The 27,307-nt window shown below is 42.6% G+C and overlaps 1 protein-coding gene across 1 annotated transcript in view; it reads right to left on the bottom strand.

Annotated features, from left to right (window-relative positions):
- The window catches only part of SUCLG2 (succinate-CoA ligase GDP-forming subunit beta), a 306,332-nt gene that overhangs the window by 159,629 nt on the left and 119,396 nt on the right, over positions 1-27,307 (bottom strand). The window contains exons 3-4 of the mRNA XM_075549909.1: positions 2,502-2,601; positions 1,662-1,752 (exon numbers count right to left, since the gene is read on the bottom strand). Of these exons, the coding sequence (XP_075406024.1) occupies positions 1,662-1,752; positions 2,502-2,601 (191 nt within the window). The remainder of the gene's footprint in view (positions 1-1,661; positions 1,753-2,501; positions 2,602-27,307) is intronic.

Genomic DNA, 27,307 nt, shown 5'->3' with positions numbered 1-27,307 from the left:
TAAACATACTAAAAGGAAAAAATGTGCATCTGAAAACTTCATTGTTATATTTTAAAACACACGACTGGACCATAAAAGAAGTCTAATAAATACTTCCGGAACGAAGCATCAATCCATGTAAATTCTCCAAAACATGAGCCTCATAGATCATTTAACATTTGCCCTTCCTCTGCCAGGCTGCAAGGTCAATACTAAATGACACCATGACCACCAGCAGCAGCAGCCATTAGGGACCTATCGACCCAGGGACCCGGTGTGCCTCTGTCGACGTGCACGCCACAGCGTCAAGGTTCATGATGAGACTTAACAGTGAAATTAAAGTATAGGCCACGCTGAGCAAAACAAAACAGCACCATGACACTCTCCTGAGTTTTAAACGGTTCGTGCATCTACCTGAGAAGTGGTAGAAAAGGAAAGTAGCTAGAAGGGGTCTGGTTTGCTACTCCCTTAACATCTAGAAAGCTTCTGTGTTCTCAGAGGGATGGAGTTAATGACCCAGCAGCACCCCAATCTCCCTCAGTGTCCTTCTCTGGGTCTGGGTTGACCCTCTCATAATAGGTACACTAATAACCAGGTAAGGGTTTGTTTAAAGCCATAAAACCCTGGCTTTTTTTTTTTTAAACTTCCTCAGTGTCCTCAAGTTCTACTCACTGGCCAAGCTCATCAATGCAAGCCTGGGCCATCAGAGCGGGCAGGCACTGCCCTGCACTGTGGCCCTGTTACACTGGGACCGTTCACACCTATTCTTCCAGGGCCAGCTCAGAAGGACGCCATACTTTCTTTATTGCTCAGCTAGTGGAGCCTAGAAATTTGGCGGAGGATCCTCGTGTTTCTATGTTGCAGCGGACCCTGCATTGCCTGTAGCTGGCCCTGGATACATGAAGGTGGCATGAAAGGACGAGAGAGGGGGGGAGAGAGAAGATGAATTTCATGAACGAAGACTGAGGTGGTAAGCCTTTTTGCTGTTCCAAATTTATTTTGTGTGTGTGTGTGTGTGTTGTTTGTGTATACACATGTTTATACAAGAGAACATGTGGGTGCACAGTATATATGTGAGGACAGGTGCATGTGTGTACATGTGGGGTGTGTGTGTGTGTGTGTGTGTGTGTGTGTGTGTGTGTGTATGAGAGACAGACAGACAGTTCGATGCTCCAGCAGACCTGACTTATCAAGATACTCCCAGCACTAACAGTGGGTCAAGACAATAGTCAGCCGAAAGGCAGGCACAAGGGCATTCAGGAAAACAACCATCCAACCAGGTGATACTGATACATGGGGCTAGGGCTGGGGTAGGGAAGACAGACCTCACTGAATCTAAGACCCCAGGTGTCGCACCAAGAGCCTTTTGCTACTAAACACAACGCACCTGTGTTCTGTAAGGGAAAGCACTGGACACCTACTCCCACCCACTTCCGGGAAATGCTGAAAATAATGAATAATTCTGCCATTATAGATCCCTTTTTATTCTTCCACAAACTCAAGCCAGTTACTAAAGAGATGCTCCGAGCTTGCAGAAACAAATGGCTTGTCACCAGAGAGCAGGGATGCCTTAGACTGTCCGAAGTGAAGCTTGTCTTTTCCTGGGTTTTTTGTTGTTTTTTTGTTTGGTTGGTTTTTTGGGGTGACATGTATAGAAAAATCACCAAAAGCATTCAGAGTACCTTGTTCACTTTCACACCACTTTTTGGAGTTTGCTTTGTGGCTAGATTGTACCCAATCATCTGTTTAGCCAGTTGTCCCACGGTGTTCGGGCTGCAGAGAGAAAAGGGGAACACAGTTATTTCCCTGTCAACAGTAACTGGGAAGTGGTGCCTACAGACACCCATTTTCATGATGCGCAGGGTCCACCGCCTGTCCATGTAATCTAGGGTCTCCCTGCTCACTGTGTGCCCAGCAGCGCAGGGGCCTTCGGGGAGAAGCAAAGAAAGAACAAATGATGCAATGCTGGAATGCGCAACAGTTAAGAGCCGGGAAAAGAACCCAGGCTTGAGAGTGAGCGATTTGGAAAGTCCTGAACAATGACTGGGAGAAGAGTAGGCGTGCCTGCGTCACATGAAATCCTATGAGAGAAGTTGTGTGGCAGGAGCAGGGCGGAGAGGAAAGCATTTGGTGGCCAGAGACATGGGACAGAGAGTAAAGAAGACTGTTAGGTGAGGGAAGACTTGGACTGAAATGGGAGCCACAGCAGGTACCGGAATAGAAGAATTATGTTGAGACAGTAGCACTTAATTCGCAAGATGTATCATTCCCAAGAATAATGATGAATCATGCTGTCTAAGGGAGTAGGAGTGTAACATTTTCACAAATTAGGAAAGAAAACTCCTTTATTAGGAGAACAAAAATTGGGTGTGGCCAGAGCTCACCAACTACATTGTCTCTTCCCTCCCTTACTGCGCCCCCTCCCTACGCCAACCCTCTTTCTCAGAGCTAGCTGTGGTCACCATGAAGGTCTTCTAGAAGGGCTCATCCCAAAGGAAAGGAATTGAGACCTCTGGCCTTACTCTTTGGTTAGATGAACGCCTCCTTTCAGTCCGCTGTTGAAGACGCCTTTTCCACGTCCTCCAGCTAAGATCTGGGCTTTTAAAACAATTTCTTCTGCATCTGAAAAAGAAATACCCAGTGTTGGTAGTGGCTTCTTAAGTTCTCTCTTTTTTAAAATAACAAGACATGTAACTTGTTGAAGTCACTAGTAAATGCTCTTTCAAACCTACTGTGAAAATAAAGGCAAGAAAGAACTTCAGAAATGCCCACGGATCTAAATGCAAGCTTCGTTTATGGGGGACATTCATAAGCTTCCTCTGGTTTACTAAGCAGTCAGTACTCAACAAGCACGAGGGAATGGAAGACAACTCACACACAACCATCCTGAGCAGACAGAGGGCCCCTGGCACTTTTGAATTAGAAGAAAGAAACCAAGTAAATTCAAGACAGCGGTATTAACTTTACTCTGTAATGACTCCTGTGGGTCAGAGGCACCAATCTGCCAATTAGGAATAACTACTTGTCAGTCACCAGAGAAGTCAAAGAGAAGACTACATTACATGGGGGAAAGATCTGGTTTTTGTTTGTTTAATCATTTTATTGGGGGCTCTTCCAGCTCTTATCACAGTCCATACATCCATCCATTGTGTCAAGCACATTTGCACTTATGTTGCCATCATCATTTTCAAAACGTTTTCTTTCTACTTGAGTATCAGCTTATTTCCCCCTCCCTCATGAACCCCTGATAATTTTTTTTAATGTCATACCAACCGTTGTCTCCCTTAACCCACTTTTCTGTTGTCTGCCCCCCTGGGAGGGGGTTATATGTTGCTCATTGTAATTGAATCCTCCTTTCTCCCCACACCTTTCCCTTCCCCTCCTGGTATCGTTACACTCATTATTGGTCCTGAGGGGTTTATCTGTCCTGGATTCCCTGTGTTTCCAGCTCTTATCTGTCCAGTGGACATTCTCTGGTCTAGCCGGATTATTAAGGAAGAATTGGGGTCATGATAGTGGGTGGGGTGGGGAAAGTGTGTGCTGTGTGTTTCATCGGTGTCACACTGCACCCTGACTGGCTTGTCTCTTCCTTGTGATCCTTCTGTAAGGGGATGTCCAATTGCCTGCAGATGGGCTTTGGGTCTCCACTAAGCGCTCCCTCTCATTCACGTTGATATGACTTATTGTTCTGGGTTTTGATGACTGATATGTGATCCTATTGACACTTCATGATCACACAGGCTGGTGTGGCTCTTCCAGGTGGGCTTTGATGTTTCCCTGCTAGATGGCCGCTTGTTAACTTCAAGCCTTTAACACCCCAGAGGCTATATCTTCTTCTAGTATTGGGGCACCATCAGATTTCTTCACCACATTTTTTATGCACCCATTTTGTCCTCAGCGGTCATGTCGGAAAGTGAGCATCACAGAATGCTGGGTTAATAGAACAAAGTGTTCTTGTGCTGAGGGAGTACTTGAGTAGAGGCCCAATGTCTGTCTGCTACCTTGATACTCAACATATAAACATATATACATAGATCTATTTTCCCATCATTTTATATAAATATAATTACATATGCACATGCCTGTATTTAGACATCTATAAATATCCTTTGCCTCCTCGTTCTTAGGGGGAAAGGTTTTAATGACAAGAAAAAGCAGAACTTAGTAACTTTATTCATGGAAGCAGAGTCCTGATGGCATAATTGGTTACATATTGGCCTGTGGGTCAGCAGTTCAAAACCACCAGCAGCTCCACATGAGAAAGGCTGAGGCTTTTTAGTCTCATAAAGACTTGGTCTCAGAGCCCCATAGGGCTGTTCTATTCTGTTCTATAGTGTCTCTGTGAGTCGGGCTCAACTGGACGGCCAAGAGTCTGGAGATTTGCTTATGGAAACCAGCATGTGCCTATGCAGTTTTTCTATAAATTGATATGGCTGGATAAGGAAAGAGAAGATGAATTAAATGTAAAACAATTAAATGTTAATATGAATTAAGCAATATTTTCAAAGTTTTAACAAGGTTCCCAAACATCCCCATGGAAAGCAGCTATGAAATTTTAATTTCTAAACACACTCAAGGAAAAGCGTGAGCTTTGTGTTCTCCACATTTGTGACCAACTGTATTTATGGGCCTGGCAAGACACTGAGTGTGGGAAGTAGTTTGCAGATGCCTGGGGCCTCGAGCAAACAAGAAACCACCACCACCACCACAACCCCCACACAGACACATGCACACACAGTGCTCAAAGCTAAAAGCCACCTACACCCTGAGGTCTCAAGCGCTCATCAACAGATATCTAAGATGGAGTTATTGGTTTCTCCTGGGCTGAAGGAAAGAAGGGTGAAAAAAACCTCAAAGCTACAAGGAAACAATTAATTCCACGGACAAATGGACCATGAAAACAGCAGTCTCCAAAGCCTGAGACCAAAAGAATTCAATGGTGCCCGTTTACCAGTACCAGCTGCTTGGAAAGGGATCACAGTAGCAGGTCCAGGACAGCGGGGGAGGAACATCTAGAACAAAACTCACAATCATGAAAGAGACCAGGCTTACCGGTTGCATAGAGACTCATGTGGAACCCACAGACTAAGACTCTCAGTCACCATTCAGGTCTGGAACTGAACTTATTCTGTGGCTCAATTTTCTTTTCTTTTTTTAAACATTTTATTAGGGACTCATACAACTCTTATCACAATCCATACATATACATACATCAATTGTATAAAGCACATCTGGACATTCTTTGCCCAATCATTTTCTAAGCATTTGCTCTCCACTTAAGCCCTTTGCATCAGGTCCTCTCTTTTCCCCTCCCTCCCTGCTTCCCCCTCCCTCATGAGCCCTTGATAATTTATAAATTATAAATTATTATTTTGTCGTATCTCCCTTCACCCCTTTTTCTGTTGTCTGTCCCCCAGGGAGGAGGTCACATGTAGATCCTTTTATCAGTTCCCCCTTTCCAGACCACTCACCCTCTACCCTCCCAGTATCACCCCTCACACCCCTGGTCCTGAAGGTATCATCCGCCCTGGATTCCCTGTGCCTCCAGCTCCTATCTGCACCAGTGTACAACCTCTGCTCTATCCAGACTTGCAAGGTAGAATTTGGATCATGGGGGGGGGGGGAGGAGAGAAACATTTAGGAATTGGAGGAAAGCTGCATTCTTCATCGGTGCTAAATCGCACCCTGACTGACTCATCTCCTCCTATAGGCCCCTCTGGGAGGGGATCTCCAGTGGCCGACAAATGGGCTTTGGGTCTCCACTCTGCACTTCCCCCTTCATTCGCTATGTTAAGATTTTTTGTTCTGATGATGCCTTATACCTGACCCCTTCGACACCTCGTGCTCACACAGGCTGGTGTGCTTCTTCCATGTGGGCTTTGTTGCTTCTGAGCTAGATGGCTGCTTGTTCACCTTCAAGCCTTTAAGACCCCAGACACTATCTCTTTTGATAGCCGGGCACCATTAGCTTTCTTCGTGTGGCTCAATTTTCAACTAAACAATAGCTACCTACGTCTAAAAGGGGGAACATTAACCCCAGTAAGGTAAGCACACCTCAGAATAAGCAACCATTTCAGTTAAAAGGGCAGCATTTCCCCAAGGACAAACTTAGGGAGGGCTGGGTAAGACTGAGAAATAGTAGAAACAAAAGGATCACGTCCATCTGCGATAGAGATGGTAACAAACTAACAAATAGCTTCTCAAACGGCTTCTTAATAGACAGTCCCCCTCATGTAGGTGAGAGTCACACTGATGTTTCAGCTGGTCCTGTCCCTGTGGCACTCACAAGCAAGCCCCTAGCCAAAGGTGCACACAGAAGGAGCCACGGAGATTTTACCATGAAGGTACGGGAGAGGGACAGCGGGGTTGTACACTATGGAGGCCCTGGGCGTTGTTGACAATACGCGGGCATGTGCCTGTGTCGACGGCTGCTGCTTTTCATTGCCAAGTCCAGGGCTGATCTCCCTGTGAGAGCAGAGAGTGACAGCAACTCCTCTGCCGTGGAGATAGACGATTCCACGACTGAAAACAAACATCAAATGGAGTGGAAGTCTGGTCAAGATCACTACTCATAGTCAGAAACTCACCACGAAGGAAGGAAACAGAGAGCTTTACAAGCTTAGGCTTAGGAGTTACAGAGATCTGGGTAAAAATCTCCAATGGACTTTTCTCGATAGTGGAGGCTGAAATTTAGAAAGGGAATAGTCGCATTCTGGTTATAAGATGCTAAAATAAATAAATGTACATCCATGTTGATTAAGATAAATAAAATAGAGTGGATAAAGCTCAATACCTAACAGTAAAAAAATCACAGCTATCTTCATCATAATTCATTTCAGTAATTTTCCAGAAATGGTACAAGGGAAGACATCGTTTCACCTTTGAAGGCATCAAGTTGAAAAGATACATTATGGTATCTATTGTAACCTTGAATGGCGGTCACTTGGAATTCTTTAGAAAAGTCAGCCAGCATTCCATTGCACACCATTTTCCATCTCCTGTCAAGCAGAAGAATGGAAGGCCTTTCTCTCAGAGCCGTCCGGGGGCAGAACTTCATCTGGCCTTGTTAATTGGCACATCACAGGCTTAAGTACACTGGCCGTGGTCACCATCACAATAAGCAGCCGAGGCCTCAATAAGGCGATGTCTATTTAAATGTCATCATTTAAGCTCTTATTAAAGGACTCCATGCCACCTAGTTGGTAGACCAAGAGCAACCTAATAGTTGGGGAGATGATACAGTGAATTGTGGCGGTAAATACTAAGAGGGAAAGACAAAGACGATGTATTCTATGTGCGCCGTCTGTAATTTATAGTCTACAGCAAAATAAATTCACTGAAATCACTCGTTTGGGTTAGATTTCAGATGCTAAATCAATTTAGAACGTCAGCAGCCCAGAGTAATGCGAACGTGTCTATTATTGAAAGAAACCCACAAGAAGCACTTTATTTCAACGGCTATTTATTCAAGCTGCTGAAATTTAAGTGGCCAAATCCAACTACACAGGAACTAGTCTTTCATTCAATATTTACCCAGTAGATTCTCACTAAATGACACTTTTTCGATTTTATTTGAATAACTGATTTCTCCAAAAGCTGATCGTTTGCCTTCACATTATCACCTGCCTCTAGTCTAAAATGGCATTAAAAAGAAAATCCCATACATGAAATATAAGTTTTACCTGAATACCTAAGATTATTTAACCATACTTTAGGGATAATAGGTAGAGAGCAGTGAAATGATAACACCCACTCTAATAGATTTGGTTTAGAAATATATTTTACCTAGACACTGGCTGAACACAGAGCATACCAAAAAAAAATGTTTATTTGGATTTTATTGTCTATGCAAAGGCATTGAACTGTGTGGGCCACAAAAACTATGGAGAGTCTTTAGAAGACCTGGGATTCTAGAAGAATAGAAAGGAGCACTTCATCGTGGTCTTGCGAAGCCTGTGCACGAATCAAAATGCAGTTGTACAAACAGAACAAGGGAGTAATGAGTGGTTGAAGGTCAAGAAAGGTGTGTGTCAGGATTGTTTCCTCTCACCGAAACTATTCCATCTGTATAATGAGAAAATCACCAGAGAAGTGGGATTATATGAAAAAGAATGTGGTATCCGGATTGGAGGAAGGCTTATTAACAACGTGTGATATGCAAACAACACAACCTTGTTGGCTCAAAGTCAGGAGGCCTAATAGCACTTGCGGATGAAGATCAAGGATGTCAATCTTCAGGATGGATTACAATGCAGTATAAAGAAAAAAAAATCTCACAACTGGACCAATAGGTAATATCATAATAAATGGGGAAAAAATTGAAGTTGTCAATGATCTCATCTTGCATGTATCCACAATAAATGCTCCTGGAAATAGCAGTCAAGAGGTTGAATGACACAATGCGCCTGGTAAGTTGGTTGTACATCTTCAGTGGATTGGATGAAGATTTTGAGGATGAAGATTTGCGTCACCCAAGCTATAGTATTTTCAATGGTCTCATGTGCATGTGAAAATGGGGCATTGCCTAAGGAAGACCAAAGAGGAATCGGAGCGTTGGCATTGTGGTGCTGGTGAAATAATAGTGAAAGTACCATCAAAAGAATTAACAAATCTTGGGAATAAAATACAGCCAGAATAATGCTCCTTGGAAGAAACAATGGTAAGACCGGCTCATGAACTTTGGACATGACATTGCGAGAGACCTAACAACAACCTGCATCGACAGCCATACTATTGGGTTCTGAGCTAGTACCTAGTAGGAAGACTGGTGCGACCATGGGTTAGGCCCTGGGCTGGTCACTGCAAGATGGGTGGTTGAAACAGACCCGTTGTTCTGTTGGACAGAGAGGAAGCTGTCTGCATCTATAACGATTTACTCTCAGAAGCCTTATGCAGGATTGCTATGAGTCAGAAGAAACTCAATGGCAGTGCATTTGGATTTTTTAAGAGCTGCTTTGAATAAGCCCCAATGCCACGGCGGTTCTGTGATCCGATGCTAGCCTGAAGCATAGCAGTCCAAACCCATGAGCCACTCCATGGAAGACAATGTGGCGGGCCGATTTCATAAAAACGTCAGCTTTGGAGACCCCCTGGCGAAGTTCTAGTGTTCTAGAAGCCAAAATCGATTCAACATCAATGGGTTTGGTTTGGGGAATGTTTATTTTGGGAGAAAAGGCACTGCAGATGACTTACTTACAAACGTATACATATGCAAGAATATTAACTAGATCAGACAAAAGAACATTTATAATCATTTAGAAAGTCTACACAAACTCCACCCTATTATTTTATTCTCCCTATTAGCTTCATTAATAGGATGCTTTTTCACACGTTTCCCTCCCACTCTTTGCCACAATTGCTCTCCTAATTACAATGACACGGCTTTAACAATTATTAAAGTTCCCTAACAGTCTCAAGCTGGATTAGGAACGTTATTGGAAGCATTATTAACTCTAAGACAAATTATTAAATCTAAACAAACAGAAAATATTAAATTCATTTAGGGAAGCACAATCTAAATAGACTACGTAAGAATCATTTTCAATTAGTCAAGCTTTGCACTGGTTCATTTCCATTTTTAATAGTTAGCATCTGAAAACATACCTATGCAAAATATTGCTCATGAGCCTTAGTTCAGAGTCATCAGACAAGTGGGTCAGCGTAAATGTCTAATAAAATGGGCCATAATAAATGTCAAAGAGTAACCATGGGAATGAGTTATTTTCAAGTACCCTTTTTTAGGCAGTTTAGAGATGGATTCAATATTTGTATTTCTGAGCTGGTTTTTCTCCAGCACCGCTCTCTTCCGAAACGTAATACTTTCCTAAATGTAATGCCGTCTTGCGCACCCTGTTACTTCAGTGAGATGACTACCTTAATGATCATTTATTTTGAGTCGATAACATTGGAATTGTTTGGAGGAACATTTTTATGGTTGGATGACTGGGGCAAAATTGGAATATCCAATTTTCAACACAATTGCATTATATAATTTCTAGCATGCAGATCACCTCTCATAAGGTTTGATCAAATTCCTAATTGGCAAAGCTAAAATGCATTCACAATTACCTATTACAAGAGAGTAAGGAGAAGGGGGATGGGAAGAGGCAAGAAAGGGGTAGAAGAATACGATGTATTGGGTAGATAAACTATAAGTCCAAGGGTCAATTTCATGAAGGCAATGAGCTAAATTGTATGGTTCCCTTAGGGTCTCAACATCCAAACTCAAACCTAAATAACTGCCCATTTCTGATGATTACTGTAAAAGGTCCTATAAAACCAAGCCAGTCACTATAGAGCTGATCCTGACTCGTGGCTGCCTCACGTGGAAAACTAGAACTGTCCTCCCCGGGTTTTTAAGGCAGCCCCTTTTAGACATAGGCCTCTTTTCTTTTCTCTGGATGGACTCGAGCAGCCAACCTGTCAGTCAGTAGTCATGTGCCTAACCGCTTGCACCGTCCACAGTCAAAGCGAACTCACTACTATCAAGTTGATGCCAACTGAAAGCAAGGCTGTAGGACAAGGAAGAACTGCCCTGTGAGTTACTCTGAGAAGGAAACAAATCCCTGTCTTTCTCCCTTGGAGCTTCCGGTAGTTTTGAACTGCTAACTTTGTGGATTGCAGACCAATGTGTAACTCCGTCACAACCTGGGTTCCTTCAGGGACTCCCCCAAAGCTCCTGGAGATGGACTCATATTTCCTCAAGCTGCAGAAAGGTCACTGGTACCAAGAGGATCTGGTAATGACGGTTTCCTTCTGTGCAATACTATCTCTGAAATGGAAACAATTGTTTTACCTTTCACCGGTTCAAACGTGGACTCTCTGATTTTGAGACAGAATTTCCACTGTACACCTTATCACAAGGATCAGGTGGTCAGTGTAAGTGGTTTGACTTGGGACTTGGTGTCCCATTTCGCTGCTACACATCAAAGTGTAACTACACATACCTGAAACAGAGCTATACCTGTTTACATGACATAAGAACGCAGAATTATCCTCTCTAGGATAAGTATTTTGTAATACAAATAGGAAGTTATCCAGGGAGAGATTATTTCATTGTAAGAAATCCTTGACTGATAAAGCTTTTCTCTATATTTTTAATCTTCTACAGAATATCGTAGCCAATTAATTTTACATTACCAAAAGTAATTCTTCATTTGGATGCTGTAGGGACATGATAATGCCACTTGTGAATAGCTTATTAATAGTAAAATTAAAAGTGAGAATAATATTATCTCAACCCAAAACATATGTTTCTAAAGGTCTGATTTTAGTTTGGGTTCCTAGGAAGACCCCTGAAATATTTAATATTTCCCCTCACTTCATTAAAATCTACAATGATAAATTAGGCCACTCTTCTGATCTTATCCCTGATGTTATTAATTGCTTTTATAACCATTACTACCCACTTTGTTGGTGATAAAATCTTAACACTAGATAAAAAATCTCTAGAAAGGATCCATTCACTAGTAATAGCTTACTCTGACTTCTCAGTAAAAGATACAATCTGGCTTTCTTTATGTAGTTTAATACTAAGATACCCATCTAATACTATCCCAATTAGATTAAAAGATTTCTACAAGAGTAAAAACAGAACTTTCTAATACAGATGGCAAGCATACTCATGAGAACTTAGTCAAGTACCTTTAGTTAATCAAAGAATCTCTAACATTATTAGATTACAACCATATGGAATTAAACATAGCTCTTCTGCAAATTAGGCCACTTAAAAAGACTGGGGCAGCTTTTTTCTTCAGAACAGGAAAGGCCTTGTGTTTTGTGCATATCTATATGCACACACATTGCATGTAAGACAGATTAACGATAGCCAATCAGCCTTCCATATCACTAGGGCATGAATCTGTAGCCAACCAACAGTAAGTAAATTTTTAAAAATTGTAAATTTTAAAAAGGCAATCCCAAGGTTAAGAGGGAGCATAATGTGGTATGTACACAGTATTTTTACTGATTTAAGTGTTAGAAGTTGGTTTGACACAGAGAGGATACGTATAGGTTATATGTAAATACTGCCCCATGTTATTTACATATGGGTCTTAGCATCACTGGAGATTGTGAGAACCAGAGGGAAATCCTGAAACCAGATAATTGAACATTGATAGTAAAAATCCTGGGACAACATTTCTAACTTTAGCAGACACTAGAAATAGTTATAGAAAGTGAAAATATGTTTGAACCCCCAAATATTTCTATTGTATTGTATGGTATATTTTAAAAGATAGACAGATCAAGGAAAACAAAGCGACAAAACCCATTTTTTTCTCCTGATTTTTAAACTGAAAATGTGCTTCGTTTCTCGGTTCCATTAGGAAAGCAGTGTCACAATGAGGTGGTGTGGATGAGAGATGAGCTGGGGGAAGGAGACCTACACAATTCTAATCCGAGGAGAGGAGTCACTGGCCAGCCAATTGCAGGAAGCCATACACCGAGACATGAAAGTGGGGCAGGGGAAGAAAGTCTTGGAATCTGTGTGAGTGTTACTGCCAAGCGTCTCAAGACGGGCCTGGATCTCTGCTGGTCGGCAGGACATGCCATGAGCACACTAGCTGGGTGAAAAGATCAAATGCAAGTTGATACCTGGCAGCCATCTCAACTCGGCGAGTCACCACATTTAACCACAGTGGGATGACTGCATGAAAGTTGTACACACTCCTCCTTTGCTCAGCGTTAACCTCAGGCGGGTGTGCTAATGGTTAACGCGTTTGCCTCTTCATCGAAAAGGTGGAGGTGCGAGTCAACCCAGTTACCCGCTGCGCTGTTTCCAAGAAACCAGACATTGAGAACTGCAGAGCTAATAGTTTTACTCGGACACATATGCAGCTGTAGGGAGTCAGAATCAACTGGACAGCAACTGGTAGGACCCAAAACGACATGTGGAAGGGAATCTGAAGAGTCCCAGGCAGATCACACTGACACGGTCTAAACCAGGCATCCTCAAATTGCGGCCCACGGGCCACACGCGGCCCGCCCAGGACATTTATCTGGCCCGCCCTGTGTTTTTTTCCCCCGTTTGTTTATTTACTTCAAAATAAGATGTGTGCAGTGTGCATAGGAATTTGTGCAGTGTGCATAGGAATTTTTTTTAATTATAGTCCGGCCCTCCAACGGGTCTGAAGGCCTTTGAACTGGCCCCTGGTTAAAAAGTTTGAGGACGCCTGAATCACCAGAAATGACAGTAAAGACGTTTGAAAGCAAATCCCCATGATTAATAGCCCTGGACATTTTTCTGAGTGCCTTAAAGATGCATACAGGGCCAGGAAGCAGCTCTCCTATAGCTAAAGACAGCTGGGAGCTGTCTGGTAATAAAAGTATAAAAAGGATCTTTTGTGGATGCTTGTTTAGTTACTGGTGGTTTCCAAGGAGAAAAGTGGGGCTCCTGGGTGTATAGTGGAACTATGCCATAAGGGTTTTCGAACCTCTGACCATGTGCACAGACACATATTCCAGACGTTAAGTCTGCTATAACTCCACATAGCAGAGACGCAGAACTCCAAACAGCGACGTGGTGATGGCGCCATAAGAATTAGGGCCCCAAGTTGTGGCTCTCCACTTTAGAACGACAAACTGGTTGATGACACCCTAGAGCGGAGCGAAAGCTGGGAATGACCTACCCCAAGAAAAATCAAGATAGGAGAACTACTTTCCCATGGTGCACACGTCCAGTGAGGTCTGCCATAATTTGTTATGCTGATTTCAAATTGCACTGAGTTTTAAATTGTAATGTCTTGCTCTTTTATTGCCTGTCCTGATGCATTCACTGTGTCTGAAATCTGAGTCTATTGCTTGAATGGTAAACACAGAGGAGCCCTTAGAGTGCATCCTGGAGGATGAAACTGGTGCAATTTTCGTGAGCAGGGATGAGTTTTTATTCCGTTGATTTTCAAGGGCTGTAAAGAGCTGAGAAACAGTTACTTTTTCTCTACATAATAGCTTTTGTTTAGGGCCCTGCCTGCCTGCTTTTCTCCTTCCCTCCTTTTATTCAATTTTTGTAATTGCATGTTTAGATATATTTGATATGTGCTGCTTCACTTTTAATAACCAGAGAACAACATTGACCTCAAGGTGCACCTTCCATCATTCTTGCCCTCAGTGGTACTCCCAAATAGAGATTTAAATAATGAAAACCTGCTCGATATCAAACACTTAAGGATGGGCTTCTAAAATGTTGGCAGCATGAACCCACCAAGAAACATTTCTCTATATATCCATCTATATCTGTACATATAGAGAGAGATATATATAGCAATGGTCACTTCAGTGAATGCCCAGTGTAGCACAGATCGACTTTGTAATGCCCGGCAACACCAGAGCCAGCATCATCTCAAGAGCACAGGATTCAGGGCTGACCCTGGAACCCCCAAAAGCCTAACCTGTTTCCTGGAAATTTTTCAAATAATTTTCTGATCATCTTTGAAGCGATCAAGCTAAGATAATCTCTTTGGGAACTTTTTGCATCTTTTTAAAAAAAACTTTTAATGACTGGTTTGAAGAGAGCCAGACTGAGTGTTTTGAGTTTAAAATTATAGCGTGGGAAATACTCGAGCGTTCACCTCCGCATCTAATGAGAACCAGACGGAAGTTCTGGTAGCTTTCCAATGGCAACACTGTAGCCCTGTCTCATACTGGACGAACCAAGCAGTTCTATGCGAGAAACTCTTTGACATTTTAATCATGACAAGAAATTTATATTCAGGAGGCACAGTTCATAAGCATAGCTAGAAAGCTAGTGAGTCAGTCAACGCCTGCACACTTGATACTCACTCACCTTCTAGAATATGGTCAATTCTGTTCCTCACCCTGGGCTCTTCCCTACCGCCACCATCTCTCCCTACGTATTGTCTACCTTCATCTCCGGCATTTGGGATGAGACACCCACACAGCTAGCCAACTGGACTACCCTCCACGTGTGTCCTTTACACGCAGCGGCCTCTTCCTGGCTTCTGTCCCCTTTCTCTCTGCTTCACAGCACGGGGCTGGAGCAGTCTGTCATAACGTATAAATACGACCTGACTGGGCAGGGGTGTTGAGAGCTGCGATCTTGTTAACTTAGGATTTCCCAGGACACCTGCCAAGAAAAGCTACAAACCAGCTAACCCTCCCCAAAGGCGAAGTCCAAGCCTTATGTAAAGCAAGCAGTTTTTCCAAATCAAGTAAATACTACTGTCTAACCAAGCAGACATCACCTCCCTTCTGAAGGCCCTTCTAGGTCAAAGGAGTTGTCGCACAAAGGGGACCCGCAGCGTCTGGGAAGAGCTCGGTCAAACCTAAGGAGCCCACTCATCAGCTTGGCGGACCCCAGCCCGACCCTTCTGCTCTGTGGAAGTGTCTATAGGACGTGCGATGAGACTGCCACATTCCTCTGGAAATGGTCAAACGAGAGCCCCTGGGCCCTCAGGGAGGTCCTCCGCACAGAGCCGGTCACTGAGGACCATCATCTATGTTGGCCCTCCATCTTCCTCGGCACTGGGAAATAATCGTGACAGTGGTTGGAACAAAAATTGTGATGGAACAAAAATTGTGCTAAGTGTACATATTTTCCTCATTCAACAAAAAGGGTGACTTGCTTCCCAGGGTCACAAAGCAACAAGCAGAGTCAAGGGGGTTCGTCTAGAAGGCTCCCCTCACAGAGCTCCCCAGTGAGCTATCCTCCCAGCATCTTACTGCGTGGCTGTCAGTCACATCGAAAGCTTGAATGAATGATGAGTACAGTGAACACCCATATACCCACCACCAATGCACTCGACAAATGTTAACAATTTGCCACACTTGCAGGGCCACATATCTCATTACTCATCACAAGTCACCTCAGGCTGTCATGCATTGTCAAGCATGCTGTGAATGCAATTTAAAGAACATTACCCTCTTTGGCATCTGTATCTGCACCACTTCACTGTTTACAGTTCATTCTAGGGGAGGGAAGGATAAACACCGTCCCATCGAAGTACAAACCAGGACCGACCCTGCTTAGCTTCCCGGGTCAGAGGAGATGGGGCGCTCAGGGTGGCATGGCCGCAGACAGGGTGAACACTTTCATACTGTGCCATGCCCAAATCCAAAGTGCCGTTCAATGGGTTTTGGCAAATGTATATACCTGTATATCTTAGACCGGTTTCTTTCACTAAAGCCAAATATAACAACAACAAAAAGGTTGGGGGAGGAGTGGAAGTCAGGGGAATGGATTGCAATGATAGATGCATAATCCACTCCCCACCAGGGGGATGAACAACAGACACCTCTAAGCAGTAGGTGTAAGATATGAAAACAGTATCTTATCGTTCGTTTATCAAGAGGGCACAAGGGTGGGAGTGGGGAGGGCGGGACAAAAAGAAGAGCCAATAACCCAGGGCTCAAATAGAAAGTCAATGTTTAGAGAATGATAATGACAACCTATGTACAAATATGCTTGGTACAATTGATATATGGGTTGTTATACGAGCCCCCAATAAAAATAGAAAAAGGTCAAAGCATAATTTCCAGACCTGCGTGTATGCCCAGGAGCCCCCATCTCCCTCTCCCACTGAAGCGCATTCGCTTTCCCTTTGGGCGGGGTGAGCGTGTGCACCCCCTTATCTGTCTTTGTAGAACCCAACGTGTCCAGCTCAAACACTGTCACATCATGTTCTCTTAAGTAATTCTTTTCCACAAGAGATGTGCATTGAGAGGAGGCTTTCCCAATAGTTTTGTCTGCAGTGAGAGTAACCAAAGCACGTGTGTTGTTTTGACTAGAGGAAGGAAGTGGCCCCGCTGTTGAACCAGCATCTGGGTAATCCATCTGAGAAACAGTTGGCTCACTGTGCATGCGCTTCCATTTGCCAAAGGGGTATTGAGAGAGGGTGGAACTTTTAACGTGACAGGATAAAGGTTCCTGATAACTGATATCTTGTTTGGAAATTGCGATGAGGGGTTTCATTGCTTTCAGTTTTACTACAAGCTGCAAAATAGGTTTCCCATGAGAAACCACTGCCCAGCCCTCAATCCTCCTCTTCTCATTATGAAACATTAACTGGCTTAATTTTCTTTAAAGAAAGTGCTACAGAAGTAGCACTTTTTTCAAATTTTTTTCTGCATTCTTTTATATTGAGATTTTTCTGTTATTTTTTTATAAATTATTTTATTGGGGGCTCATACAACTCTTATCACAGTCCATCTATCCATCCATTGTGTCAAACCCATTTGTACATATGTTGCCATCATCATTTTCAAAGTATTTTCTTTTTGAGACCTTGATATAGCTCATTTTCCCCCTCCCTCCTCCTCCCTCATGAACCTTTGATAATTTATAAACTAATATTATTTTTTCATGCCTTGTACTGTCCAATGTCTCCCTTTACCCCCTTGTCCATCCCCCTGGGGAGGGGTTATAGGTAGGTCATTGTGATTGGTTCCCCATTTCAGCCCCCACCTTCCACTTACCCTCCTGGAATGACTACTCTCAATATTGGTCCCAAGGAGCTTATCTGTCCTGTATTCCCTGTGTTTCCAGCTCTTATCTGTACTGATGTACATCCTCTGGTCTAGCCAGACTTGTAAGGTAGAATTAGGATCATGATAGTGGGGATAGGAAGCATTAAAGAACCAGAGAAAGCCGCAATTTTTCATAGGTGCTATACTGCACCCTTACTGGCCCATCTTCTCCCCACAACTCTTCTATAAGGGGATGTGCAATTGTCTAAGGATTGGCTTTGGGTCTCTACTCCTCACTGCCCCCCCTCATTCACATTATGATTTTTTTGCTCTGTGTCTTTGATGCCTGATACCTGATCCCAACAATACCTCATGATCGCACAGGCTGGTGTGCTTCTTCCCTGTGGGCTTTGTTGCTTCTCAGCTAGATGGCCACTTGTTTACCTTCAAGCCTTGAAGATTCCAGATGCTATCTATATTTTTTGAAAGCCGGGCACCATCAGCTTTCTTCATCACATTTGCTTATGAATCTGCTTTGTCTTCCGCATTCATGTCGGGAAGGTGAGCATCATACAATGCCGGATTATTAGAACAAAGTGTTCTTGTGTTTAGGGAGTACTTGAGTAGAGGCCCAATGTCCATCTGCTTCCTTAATACTAAACCTATAAATATGTGTACACATATCTATTGCCCCATCCTCATATATAAATATATTTCCAGATGTACATGCCTATATTTAGATCTCTATAGATCCCTTCGCCTCCTAGCCCTTTCCTCTATTTCCTTTTACTTTCCTCTTGTCCCACTGTCATTTTCAGCCTTCATTTGGGTTTTCGTAATTCCTCTCAAATATTTTTTTACCAAGTATATTTTTAGAAGAAAAAAGCTCGAAGTGTTATGTATTCAGTCAATATTGACAGAGCTCTTGTTTAAGAGTTTAACACACGTTGATAACAACACTTTCAAGTTATGTCAGTCCTCACACTCTGGAAAAAAATCAATTATTTAAAAGACGGGAATGCTCTTTTCATTTGAAGACTTGAGAATGTACCCTTGCTACAATATCTGAATGAGTATTTACATATATTTCTCGTGTTTGTCTTAGTTTTCCTTGTATCAGTGAAGACTTTGTATTGGAAGTTACATGCAATTATTACATAAAAAGCTAAAAATTATCAGTATTATCCTAATTTTAATGAAAACAAGTGTTTGAATGGGAAATAAATGGTCATCCATCTCAGCATTCAATAGACATGCGTCCCTTCTCTTTTTCTATACGATGCTCCTATAAACCCTTTCAGAATCCCGTATGAAAATGACTCCTGAGTCACTCACAGCCAAGCACACACAAAGTGCTCACTTCAGAAGACTGTCTGTGGTTGTTCCTTTGTACAAGTAAACAACTATTTTAAAAGACGGTGTTTTAGAAGAGCGATGCTCTGTAGGTACGTAAGCACTCTGGGAAAACGCTCACTGTGGGCACAAAGGTGTGTTTCCTCCCAGTCCGAGAGCCTGGCTCTTTTGTGCAGCTTCTCCATCTTGAACGAGAAACTGAGCTGTCCCGAGGACACAGGCAGCCTCCCCCAAAGGCAGGATGAAGTTTGCAGCCTTGGGCCGCGGCAAACGTCACGAGGGAGGAAGACTATCCTGTGCCAAAAGCTGTGCCAGGCTGCCCGCGTCACCGTCACCTGCCTGAAGCTTAGCATCACGGGACTGCGGGCTTTGGATAAGCCAGCAGGATTTTGGGGAGAAAAGCACTAGAAAGAATTCGGAAGATGACAGCGAAACATATCTCTTAGAAACTCGAGTCGAAGGGAAAAAAAAGAAACAAACTAGAGTCGAATTACGTTATATGGTTTTGGTCGTTATAAAATTTCAAAAAATCAGTAAATAAATGCCTTTCAAAGGTCTGAAGTGACATAAAGCTCACGCGAAGCTATCGAGAGAAGGTGGGGGTACGGGCGATTTCAACGTATGGCTCTGCAGCTTGTTTTGCATGTGTTCCCCATGACTCTACCTTTTATAATCAGGGCAAACTGTGCACTGAGTGGACTTGTTAACAATGCATTGCTAAGTGTGCTGGGGGGAGGGCAGAGAGGAAGAAGCTAGGCATAATCTAAAATGTGTGTTTTATTAAATATATGCATAAGGTCACATACAAAATCTGTATTAATCTGGAATGGAATACACCAAAGTATTCATGCCGTTTGGGAAAGGAGCTATTATGGCCAAAGTTTCCTTCTTGCTGTCTATAATTTCCCCATGAGGAACACAGGATTTGTGTTAGGTGGGAAACAAGTTATTAATACAATCAGCTTATTACACATGAAAGCCTATTAGGTGCCTGGGATACACTGCCATGTGGCTGTCCTTGGTTTAACACCACTTCATTCCACAGCAGCCACCACTCCAAATCAGGGGACACATCTCTGCCTCTCTCTCCTCAATTCAGAAGCCGCTCTGCTGGGTCGAAGACAGCAGTGAGGTTTCTAGGGCCCGGGTGCTAAGTAAGTGCAACAGGCTGAATTAGCTGTACCTGGCATGTGGAGGGGGATTTGGTGGCACGTGTGGGTTATGAATTGGGCTTCTAAATGAGAGCTCAGCAGTTCAAACCTACCAAGCATGCTGCAGAAGAAAGATGAGGTATTCGGCTCCTGTAAAGATTGACAGTCCCAGAAAACAAAAAAGGGGAGCCCTGCTCTCGCCTACAGGGCAGCTCTGAGTTGGAATGACTGGATAGCAGTGAAGTTTATTGTTTGGGGGTACATGTGGGTGACATGAAGATTCATCCCTGTGAGACCCTGCAAAGGTACAGGATCTCTCTGCCCTGGTCACATGTTTTAAGTTTTTATTCCCCAGTCATCAAGAATTGAACAATAAACTATGGCTCATGATTGACGAGAACGTATTATTTCATATCAAGTTCAAAGAAGAATGTAAACTGTCTCAGGAAGAACACAAATTCTGCAGACACAGTCCCCTTCTGTAACTGAAGTGTCTGTCTCTGCGTCACAGATCAGAGCCCTGTTACACATGCACATCATGCTTTTACTGATGTTTCATAGTTGATTAAATTCCAAAGTCTCTGGCTTCTTTTCTTTACTTTTTGCCCATTTCCCTCTTGAGAGCCACGGTGCTTGCCTGGCTCAAACGGGCCTGGCCCATCCATTCCATTTCTTGGCAGAGAGCACGGTGCTTGACTCCATCTGGAGCAGCTCACTGCTGGGCCTCACTCACAGGCTGGGGCCCCACACCAGCTCAGTGCCTGCCTCTCACAACACTGACTCTGGAATCTCTCCAGGCCCTTGGCAACCTGTGGGAGAGGGAAAATAGACCAGGGAGTAAGCCACACCCAGAAGCTTGGACGGCGTTTTGTGCATCAATTGGAACTGTGACTTACTATTATTACTTCTGTGGTTGGGGTAATGTCTTAATGGTATCACATCCCTGACACCGACTACGCTACGATAATTGTTTAGCCAATTTCACAGACATCACCTCATTCAATCTTCACAACTGCCCTCTATAAGAGCTACGAGCCCTAGAGATAAAACACTATTAATGCAGAGAAATAAAGCTATACATTAAAGTGCACAGCACGGACCAAGATCCGAAGCTCCGCTCATGCCCACCTGAGCCTGGCTGACTGCCCACTAATCTCATTGACTCGTGTTTGGGACGTGGAAGAACTTGGGAATCAGGGGACTGGCGCTGACCAGGGGGAAGAAGGCAAGCTAACCTCTTTTAAACGTGACCAAAATTCCTGATGACTCCTGGGATAACTCGTTGTCCAAGTAAGATGGAGAAAAGAGGATGCCCCAACGGCAGCAGAAACAACAACACAACCACCACCACCACCCCCCTCTGTGCTACGGGAACAGCTACGCCCATCAGGGAGTTCACAGATATTAAAGGCTCCCAGGACTGTTATTTTATTGTCTCTATAACCAAATGTTTTCTGTGATTGAATATGCCTGATCATTCTGTAATAAAACAAAGATGACTCCATTAGTGTATTTGCTCAGTGTTTTTATTATGCACGTAAAATAAAATAATAATCCCAACAGATGAAGTACAAAAGTCAGCAAGCAATACCCCGAAGTCAACTGCAATACTGGCTGCTCTACACTCTTGGCAGGCGCGTCACTGCCGACAGGGAGGCCTATGACATAAGAGTGCGAGCATATTTAGGGGAAACTCACTCGATCTGGCAGATTTCCTGGATTTAGACCCTGATTCTACTTCTTTACTTAGTTGTGTAAAATTGCAAAAGTCACTTCACCTTTATAAAACCTACGTTTCTTCATCAATACAATTGGAAGAATGGTAATACTAACCACCTGAGAGCACTGTCGTGAGAATTCAAGGATGCAATTCATGTAAATATGTCACACAGGCGATTTACTAATGTGAATGACCATAGGTTTTAAGACTTTAAGCGCTCTGATAAGCAATTTCACAGCTATTCCCTGTGTCTCATCAACTAATAAAAGTCATAGTCACACCCTTCCACATGACAATTAATATACCAGATTCTTTAAATTCCAGCCCTCTCAATGTCGTTTTTAGGTGCCAACGTGTCCGTTCTGACTAATAGCAACACTATGCAACAGAACCAAGCAGTGCCCGTCCTCGGCCATCCCTCCCACTGATCTTTGTTGGAGTCCATTGTTGCAGACCCTGTGCCATCCCCAGAGACTGGGGATCTCTTTCTTTTTCTCTGATCTTCTGCCTTACCAAACCCGGTGCCCTTTTCTCCAGGGACTAGTCTCTCCTGCAGACATGGCCAAAGTAGGAGAGAGAAGAATCTCACCAGTATCGCTTCGAAAGCGCATTCTGGCTGTACTTCTTCCAAGATAAATCTGTCGGTACGTCTGGCAGGCTACATTATAATTGCCATTCGTCACTAGAGTTCACTACAGGCTACATTATAATTGCCATGCTTCACTAGAGTTCACTACAGGCAGGCTACATTATAATTGCCATGCGTCACTAGAGTTCACTACAGGCTACATTATAATTGCCATGCTTCACTAGAGTTCACTACAGGCAGGCTACATTATAATTGCCATGTGTCACTAGAGTTCACTACAGGCTACATTTTAATTACCAAGCTTCACTAGAGTTCACTACAGGCTACATTATAATTGCCATGCATCACTAGAGTTCACTACAGGCTACATTATAATTGCCATGCATCACTAGAGTTCACTACAGGCTACATTATAATTGCCATGCTTCACTGCACCAACACTAGCATAATGGCATCCAGTTGTCTTCTGTCTTCTCTGTTCCAATCCACCAAGTACTTGCTTGTGAGGAAAAGGGAAATCCCACAGGTTGGGTAGGAGTACCTTAGTCTTCCATGTGCCGTGTTTGATTTTTATCACGTTCAAGAGATCTTTTACAGCAGACTGATCCAAGGGAATGCATCACTTGATTTCCTGGCTGATACCGCCCCAGATGCTAATTATGAATCCAAGTAAACGGAAATTCCTGACCACTGCAGTCCCGTCTCCTTGTAGAGCAATACAGTCTGCTCATCCCACTGTGAGGATTGCTATTTTCTTTACCTTGAAGTGCCATCCATCTGGAGGGCTGTTTTCTTTGATTTTTTTTTTCAGTAATTGTTTCAAGTCTTCATTGCTTTCAGCAAGCAACTAATTCACTGTCACCAAGTCGATATTGACTCATTCGACTGAGTGGACCTGCCTGTTCAAGTTTCCAAGGCTGTGATCCTTTATGAGAGCAGGCTGCCTCATCTCTCTCCTGGGGTTGTGTGTGTGGGGGGGGAGGGGGGAGGGCAGCGGGGAACCACTGACTGCAAGGTTAGCAGCTCAGTGTGTGGCCTACAATCTCATCTGGGCTTCTGTTCAACAAACAAGGGCATGTCATTTGCATAACTCAAGTTGCTAATGAGCCTTTCTCCAATCTATATTCTGAGTTCTTCTCCATATAACGTATTTTCTTGGATTATTTGCTTGACAGCCTGCTTAAGGATGGTGAAAGGACAGCACCCTAGTGTGTTCCCCTTTGATGATTCTGGACCCTCTCCCCCTGGTCTGCTCTAAGGACTGCCTCTTGTTCCACATACAGGTTCTGCAGGAGCCTGGCATTAAGTATTCTGGGATTCCTCCCATTCTTCACAATACTAGGCTTCATTCTGAGTGACAGGGGGCTATCCACAGGCCCACAAGAAAGACCAATCAGAATGGCGATTGTTCAAATTCACACGCCAACCCCTGATGCCAAAACAGAAAATGAATCAAATAATTTGACCAAATTCTGAAATTCATCAAACATGTAATCCAGATGCATTGATAATTACTGGTATCTGGAAACAAAGAAGAATCAGCAATTGGACAACATGGCCTTTTGACAGACATGACGTCAGAGACTCCTGATGGAATTTTGCATGAGCAATGGCTTCTTCATTGCAAAGACCCATCTTCCAGCCACCTAAATTGTGGCAAGGGCTCTTAAGCTAGCCTGCCCCCATCGAATTGATTCTGAAGGGAAAGCTCAAAATCATTGCTCAGAGCCAGGCCAGAGGCCAACCATGGAACAGACCAAATGCTCAAATGCAAGTCCGAACGGAAGATGAAGAAAAATCAACAAGTTTAAGAGAGCCAAACATGACCTTGCATCTATTCCACCTGAATTTAGAAACCAGCTCAAGAACCAAATGGACACATCGAATGCTCATGTGTGAAGATCAGATGAGCTGTGGATGACAACGTTATACATGAATGGGGGAAAGGCCATTTAAAAGACAAACACCACCACCAGAAAAGACTCACTCCCAAGTCCATGCACACTCAGAAAAAAACAAAACAAAACCAGACCAGAAAGGATGTCAAATGAGACTCTGAAACACACGACAGATAGCAAATGGAAGAACTGACCAAAAAAATTCTGGACAGATTTCAGAAGGAAGCTGGAGAAGACACAGTGTGGGAAGGATTATAAGGAACGGTGCAAGAGCTAGAGCTGGAGAACCAAAGGCAGGAACTCACTGAGAATTTCTTAAGCTGAAGGAAGTCAAACCTCTCAGTAATCCAGTGACCCCCTCACATAGATTAAAAAACAAAACAAAGCTGGATTCAAAGGGCAGTTAGTGATGTGGGAGGGGAAATCCAGGGGCATTGCTTAGTCAATACAGAGATTTTGTTAAAGGTGATGAAAAAAAATTGGAAATGGAGAGCAGTGATTGTTACAGCATAGTGAAGGTAATTGATGTCGCTGGAGTATACATATGAAATGATCTTGCTGAGGGCTGACGTCTCCCCAGCTTACCAAGTTGGCACAGGTCGTTTCACCAGGAATCATCTTTGGTATCCCGACTGGCAAAGACCGGCATGGGTTCTGACAGGACTGTAACCTTGTTTTCAACAGATCGCCAGTTAGGGTCATTTCAACAGTGACGCTGCCCTGTGTCAACATATATAGATATACTTTTTATATAGTATATATATATATATATATATATACTTTTTATAGTTTATAGTATATATATAGATATACTTTTTATAGTTTTAAAGGAGGGCCTAGTTGTGAATTGCAGTTAAATATTTGCTTTTGTAGAGTGACAAATATAAAAATTCATTTTTCCATGGGCCTTTGTGTTCGCATTACAACTTTTATCATTCTGCTTCTAAATTAACATTTCAACCCTCAGTTCAAAGGGGCTTTGGATGAAGATTCAAAAAGCTCAAACTGGAAAAAATAATCTCTCCTTTATACAATTAGTATCATTTATATACTTAATTTTCCTGAAGCAGTGTAAATTGCATTTCTGTTTAATTTATCCATTTTCTTTTCTTAAGCACTTCATTTGTCTGACCCTGACAAGAGAAACCTTCTCAGGGGCTAAATCACACCAATAATTGCCTAATAATTGAAACTAAAGACCCAGCAAACTCTGAGAGCATGACAATTCAGTTTAGAATCTCCCTATCAAAAATCTGATCTTTCAACAGAAAAATTACGAGCGCAGTGTCAACTATTCAATTAAACACATTTGCTTTAATATGCCAAATTCTTCTTAAGATCACAAGACTGTTGATTAAAAATGATGCATGCAGATAACTGGAAATTGATAAGAATCATACGACATGCAGAAGTTGAGAAACTTCATCACCCGCTTACTACATTCTTAACCCTCTGGGGGAGGCTAAAGGAGCCATAATCACTGAGGAAACATTTTCAAATGCCATGTCTTCTGTGAGGCTACACAAGCAAGAACTGTGATCAACCCTCAGCAGCAATGGAGTGGATTTATTTTTTATATATGTTTGTTTCGTGGTTTGCAACTATATCTACTGGTCTTCAAGACAAATGTGGGTACCACATGTGGTCTCAAGAACGACATCGTTGGGTTCTGTCAAATGTCGTGTGATTTTAGCAGACGGGCATCAGCCAACCCTGTAAGACTTTAGCTATTTCTCTCTCCTTCACTTACTGGTTTGGCTCATACTTTTTTTTAAGTTAATATTTCTTCTTAGCACTTAAGTATGTTTATGCCATTCCATAGGATCCTTTCAACTATATTGTTATTCTTTGAAAACTCCTACTTGATTTAGGCATATTAAATTCAATACCTTCACAGAACCTCCATAAATTTGCTGCTGGATTCTTTAATGACTTTTTTTTTAACTGCAAAATAATTCAACGGAATTTAGAATGATTTTTATTTCCTTTTTTGTCTGGTCAGTTTGGAATAGGTTCATCTGCCAAGGAATTAAACTTTGAAATAATAACTTGTAAAACTTTAAATAAGACTGCAGTAATTTTTCTCTCACATATAATTCAGATGAGATTTTTTGGGCTGGTTTTCCAAATCTACTATTATTGTAGACCCTCAACATATCACTTCCACTGAGTGGTTTAGCTGGTTTCCACAGAGGGTGGGAAATATAGACTCTATTCAAAGAAGCCATGAACTTAATGAAAAAGCAGAGGAACCTTGGTGTCTATGACTTAGTACTGCTCAAGGAAGAAGAGACAAGCAGGAGTGTCTCACCGAGATACAACATTGATGTACCTGACAGTAGTACCCCAATAGAGACAGCAAAAGAGTTGGAAAATGGATTACATTGAATGGTCACAGTAAATTAATTAAGAAATAACCATATATACATCCTAATGAGAGCCGAGTTTCTAACTATTGGGGAAAATATTTCCAAATATGGAAAGGCTTGAGCCTAGAAAGAATCTTAAGATTTATAATCTCAACTAAAAATATAAACACAATGGTGTGTGTGTGTATGTGTGTGAAAACATTTGTAGACAAAGATGGTCATATATGTACTCTAGGGGGATTTAAAAGCTTGCTGAAATGGAATTAAAAGACACTGATCATCATGCCTATGGTATTTCTGTCAAGAATATAGGTACCAAATGTGGTTCAAGGAGACACTAGATGGACCAGATTGAGAGGCATCATACAGGATGAAAAGTCAAAGAAGGTTCTTTAAACTGTGAAGGGTATGAAAGAATAGAAAAGTTAAAAGAATGGCCTGGAGAGGAGATGAACTAGACATGACCACTATCTATAACAAAGATTCATTACTGGGATAAGAGATCAGGAAATAAGATGGTGTTGGAGCAATGGACAAAGTCTGAATGATGCTTGTGAATTGAATTTCACATTAATAGCCGACTAGAGGGTTGAGAGTGAAGATGGAGTGACTCTGTTTTGTTTAGAGTGATGAAGCATCACGGAAATAGCTTGTTCTCAAATGTTGACAGTTGGGCAATTTGAGTGAGAAGGATATGGGAGCTGTATATATTGTACTTGGAATTTTTCTGTAAAAATATGATTTCAATGCTATATCTATATTTATGTATATTCAAATCAGGGCTCGGTTGTCCAGGAAGAAGTGCTCTGACACCAGGAGACAGCTGG

The sequence above is a fragment of the Tenrec ecaudatus genome, chromosome 5 (assembly GCF_050624435.1).
Source record: "Tenrec ecaudatus isolate mTenEca1 chromosome 5, mTenEca1.hap1, whole genome shotgun sequence".
Lineage (NCBI taxonomy): Eukaryota > Metazoa > Chordata > Mammalia > Afrosoricida > Tenrecidae > Tenrec > Tenrec ecaudatus.
The sequence above is the reverse complement of the archived record's forward strand: the minus strand, read 5'-3'. Positions and strand labels throughout refer to the sequence as shown.